This window comes from Lolium rigidum, chromosome 5 (assembly GCF_022539505.1).
Source record: "Lolium rigidum isolate FL_2022 chromosome 5, APGP_CSIRO_Lrig_0.1, whole genome shotgun sequence".
Lineage (NCBI taxonomy): Eukaryota > Viridiplantae > Streptophyta > Magnoliopsida > Poales > Poaceae > Lolium > Lolium rigidum.
In genome coordinates this window covers 242471584-242474429 of record NC_061512.1, presented here as the reverse complement: position 1 = coordinate 242474429, position 2846 = coordinate 242471584, and the positions used below count along the sequence as shown (strand labels likewise).

The following is a 2846-nucleotide window of genomic DNA, read 5'->3' as shown; positions in this document are numbered from 1 at the left end:
ATAGAAAGTACATTGGCGAGAAAGCGTTATCACAGATCCATTGGAAACCGGGAGACTCGCATTTCTGGGCTGGTCTAATGGCAACGATTTTTTTCTTCACATATGATACTTTCAATATTAAGGATGGATCGCAGATACGATTCTGGGAGGATACGTGGCTAGGAATAGGCCTCGCTCTGAACAATATCCAACGTTATACAACATTGTGCGTCGTAAAAGTGATACCATTGCATTAGTAATGACAATCCCACCTCCGACAGTGACATTTAGACGAGATTTAATTGATCTGAGACTTCTTGCATGGAATGTCTTACTTCTAGGTTTGGACTCCATTCAATTGTCTGAATGGCAGGATGAATTTCATTGGAACTTACAAGCCAATGGAAACTTCTTTGTAAGTTCTTTGTACAATGCAATTATCCAAACTGAAATATCAGTTGATAAAAACAAGAAAATTTGGAAGATGAAAATACTGCTCAAAATTTTAAAAAAATTGGCTGGTATTTGCGTCGAGGAGTAATCCTAACCAAAGATAATCTTGTGAAACGCACGCAGTGTGTTTTCTGTCACCACAATGAGAAGATTAAACACGTGTTCTTCCAATGTCGCTTTTCCATGTCTATATAATCATGCATCCAAGTAGCTTCTGATATGTATCCCCCGACTAGTGTGGCCAATATCTTTGGTAATTGGCTTCATGGTATCGATTTAGAACGTTTATTAGGATGGGGGCGCTTGCCATTTTATGACCGGTATGTCTATGTAGAAATGACAAAGTTTTTAATGATAAGAATTTTTCTCTCTTGCAGGTTATCTACATATGTACCGCTACTCTCCGTTCGTGGTCTGAGCTGCAAAAGATGGAAAATTGTGACCTCTTTACAGAGGTCTGTACACGGTTAGAGGACACGACGATGGATATTTTTTCTCTACATGGGTGACAGCATAATCTACGGATTCGACCCTCGCCTTCAGGTTAGACGTCTTACAGTTGCTCATGTTTGATATGTAATTTGTCTTTTTTTTCACTACAGATTTTGAGATTTTTAAAAGGTTGTGTGCATCTTAGCTATGCACAGGTCAGGTGTAATTGCTTCCTTAAGTAATAAAGCACACATTATCTAAAAAAAAAAATTAGCTCACCGAACCCGCCGCTTTGTCAGCTTTTTCTATCTTTTAGGGTCTATCTGCCTAGTTTGTAAAAAATATATTTTATATTTATCTATTTTTTAGTTTCCCGCATTTTCTTTCTTCATATAACTAGACTTTCTATTAATGAAATACACTGCTGCTCTCAGAATTAAGTTTACAACGCAAGCCATAACACCAGTCGCTAAGTAATCAGATTGATGCTAAGAATGAGATGCAAAACACCACTAACCATATAGCACTAATGTATCCCGCACACCAAAAACCGAACTACTATTCAAACTGCGGCTCTATGACAGGTTTAGTAAGACGGCCGCACGTTGGGGCGCAAAGCCAAAGTAAGCAAAGGCATAGGCAGAAAACGATACGTCCAAAGTAAAAGATGTGATGGAAGGTACTGGTCGTTCTAGTGGATTTGTGATGATAAATATAAATAAAATCGTCAGGTCACTCTCGAAGTCTCCTTGTCATCTTCCCCCTTGCGGCTTACCGGGATGCATCCCCCTTCGCCGTCTCCAGCCTGTGTCCTCTCAGCCACCGGCTGGCTCGCCGCGGTTTGCCCCCTGCGCGCCACCACCTATAAGTACCAGCTTCCGAAACCACTCTGCTCAAATTTCTCATCGCAGAGCAAAACCACTTCACTTCAGCAAACAAAAAGCATCAAGAACCCTCCAAGGCGAACAGGGACACTGAGGTAGCGCTAGCTCCTATTAGATTGTGATTCGGATCAACACTCAATTCGCCATCAGAAGATGTGTCCGATCAAGGAGGAGATGGGCGGGGAGTCAGGCTCGCCGTGCAGCGGAGACTATTACTCGCCCTCCACGTCGTCGGAGCTGCAGCAGGTGCATAGTCAGAAACAGACGCCGTGGACGAAGCGGCCGGCGGGGCGGACCAAGTTCAGGGAGACGCGGCACCCGGTGTACCGCGGCGTGCGTCGTAGGGGCAATGCCGGGAGGTGGGTATGCGAGGTGCGCGTCCCGGGGCGGCGTGGGAGCAGGCTCTGGGTCGGCACCTTCGACACGGCCGAGATTGCCGCGCGAGCGCACGACGCCGTCATGCTCGCCCTCGCCGCGGGCGATTCCTGCCTCAACTTCGCTGACTCCGCTGAGCTGCTCGCCGTGTCGGCATCCTCCTACCGCAGCCTCGACGAGGTGCGCCACGCTGTCACCGAGGCCATCGAGGACTTCGAGCGACACCACGCGCTGGGCGAGGAGGACGCCCTGTCCGGCACGTCGTCGTCCGTCACCGACGACGAGACGTCGTCTTCGTGGGCCGCGGATTCGCCCTTCGAGCTGGAAGTCCTGAGTGATATGGGCTGGGATCTGTACTACTCGAGCTTGGCGCAGGGGATGCTCATGGCGCCGCCGACCGCAGCTGCTGCGCTCGGTGATTACGGCGAGGTCAACCTCGCCGACGTGCCACTGTGGAGCTACCAGAGATAGTTTAGTTCGCGCCACTTCAAATTTTACCTCTCTCCTGAATTTTTTGTTCTGTACGGTCACTGCTTGCAGTTTCTTGTAATGTGATTGTGCAAAATGAGAAAACAGAGCATGCTTTCCATTGTAGACTTTCCACGGTTAGTGATACACATCTATAATATTTAAATAGGAGCAACCCACTAAGTCATTTCTCTCAATTTTTAGATCGATTTTTAGTAACCCACGACTTCACAGTCTTTGCCTCTTAGCTTATTG

The 2846-nt window shown here is 47.0% G+C and overlaps 1 protein-coding gene across 1 annotated transcript; it reads left to right on the top strand.

Moving 5' to 3' along the window:
* The first annotated feature begins 1751 nt into the window (after window positions 1–1751).
* Window positions 1752–2624, top strand: LOC124654451 (dehydration-responsive element-binding protein 1A-like). Its single transcript, XM_047193447.1, has one exon. It carries the CDS (start codon window positions 1902–1904, stop codon window positions 2592–2594), a length of 693 nt encoding a protein of 230 aa, XP_047049403.1. The 5' UTR covers window positions 1752–1901; the 3' UTR covers window positions 2595–2624.
* The last annotated feature ends 222 nt before the right edge of the window (window positions 2625–2846 follow it).

Coding starts and splice junctions, on each gene's coding strand:
- LOC124654451 (XM_047193447.1), top strand. CDS start 1,902: ATGTGTCCGATCAAGGAGGAGATGGGCGGGGAGTCAGGCTCGCCGTGC.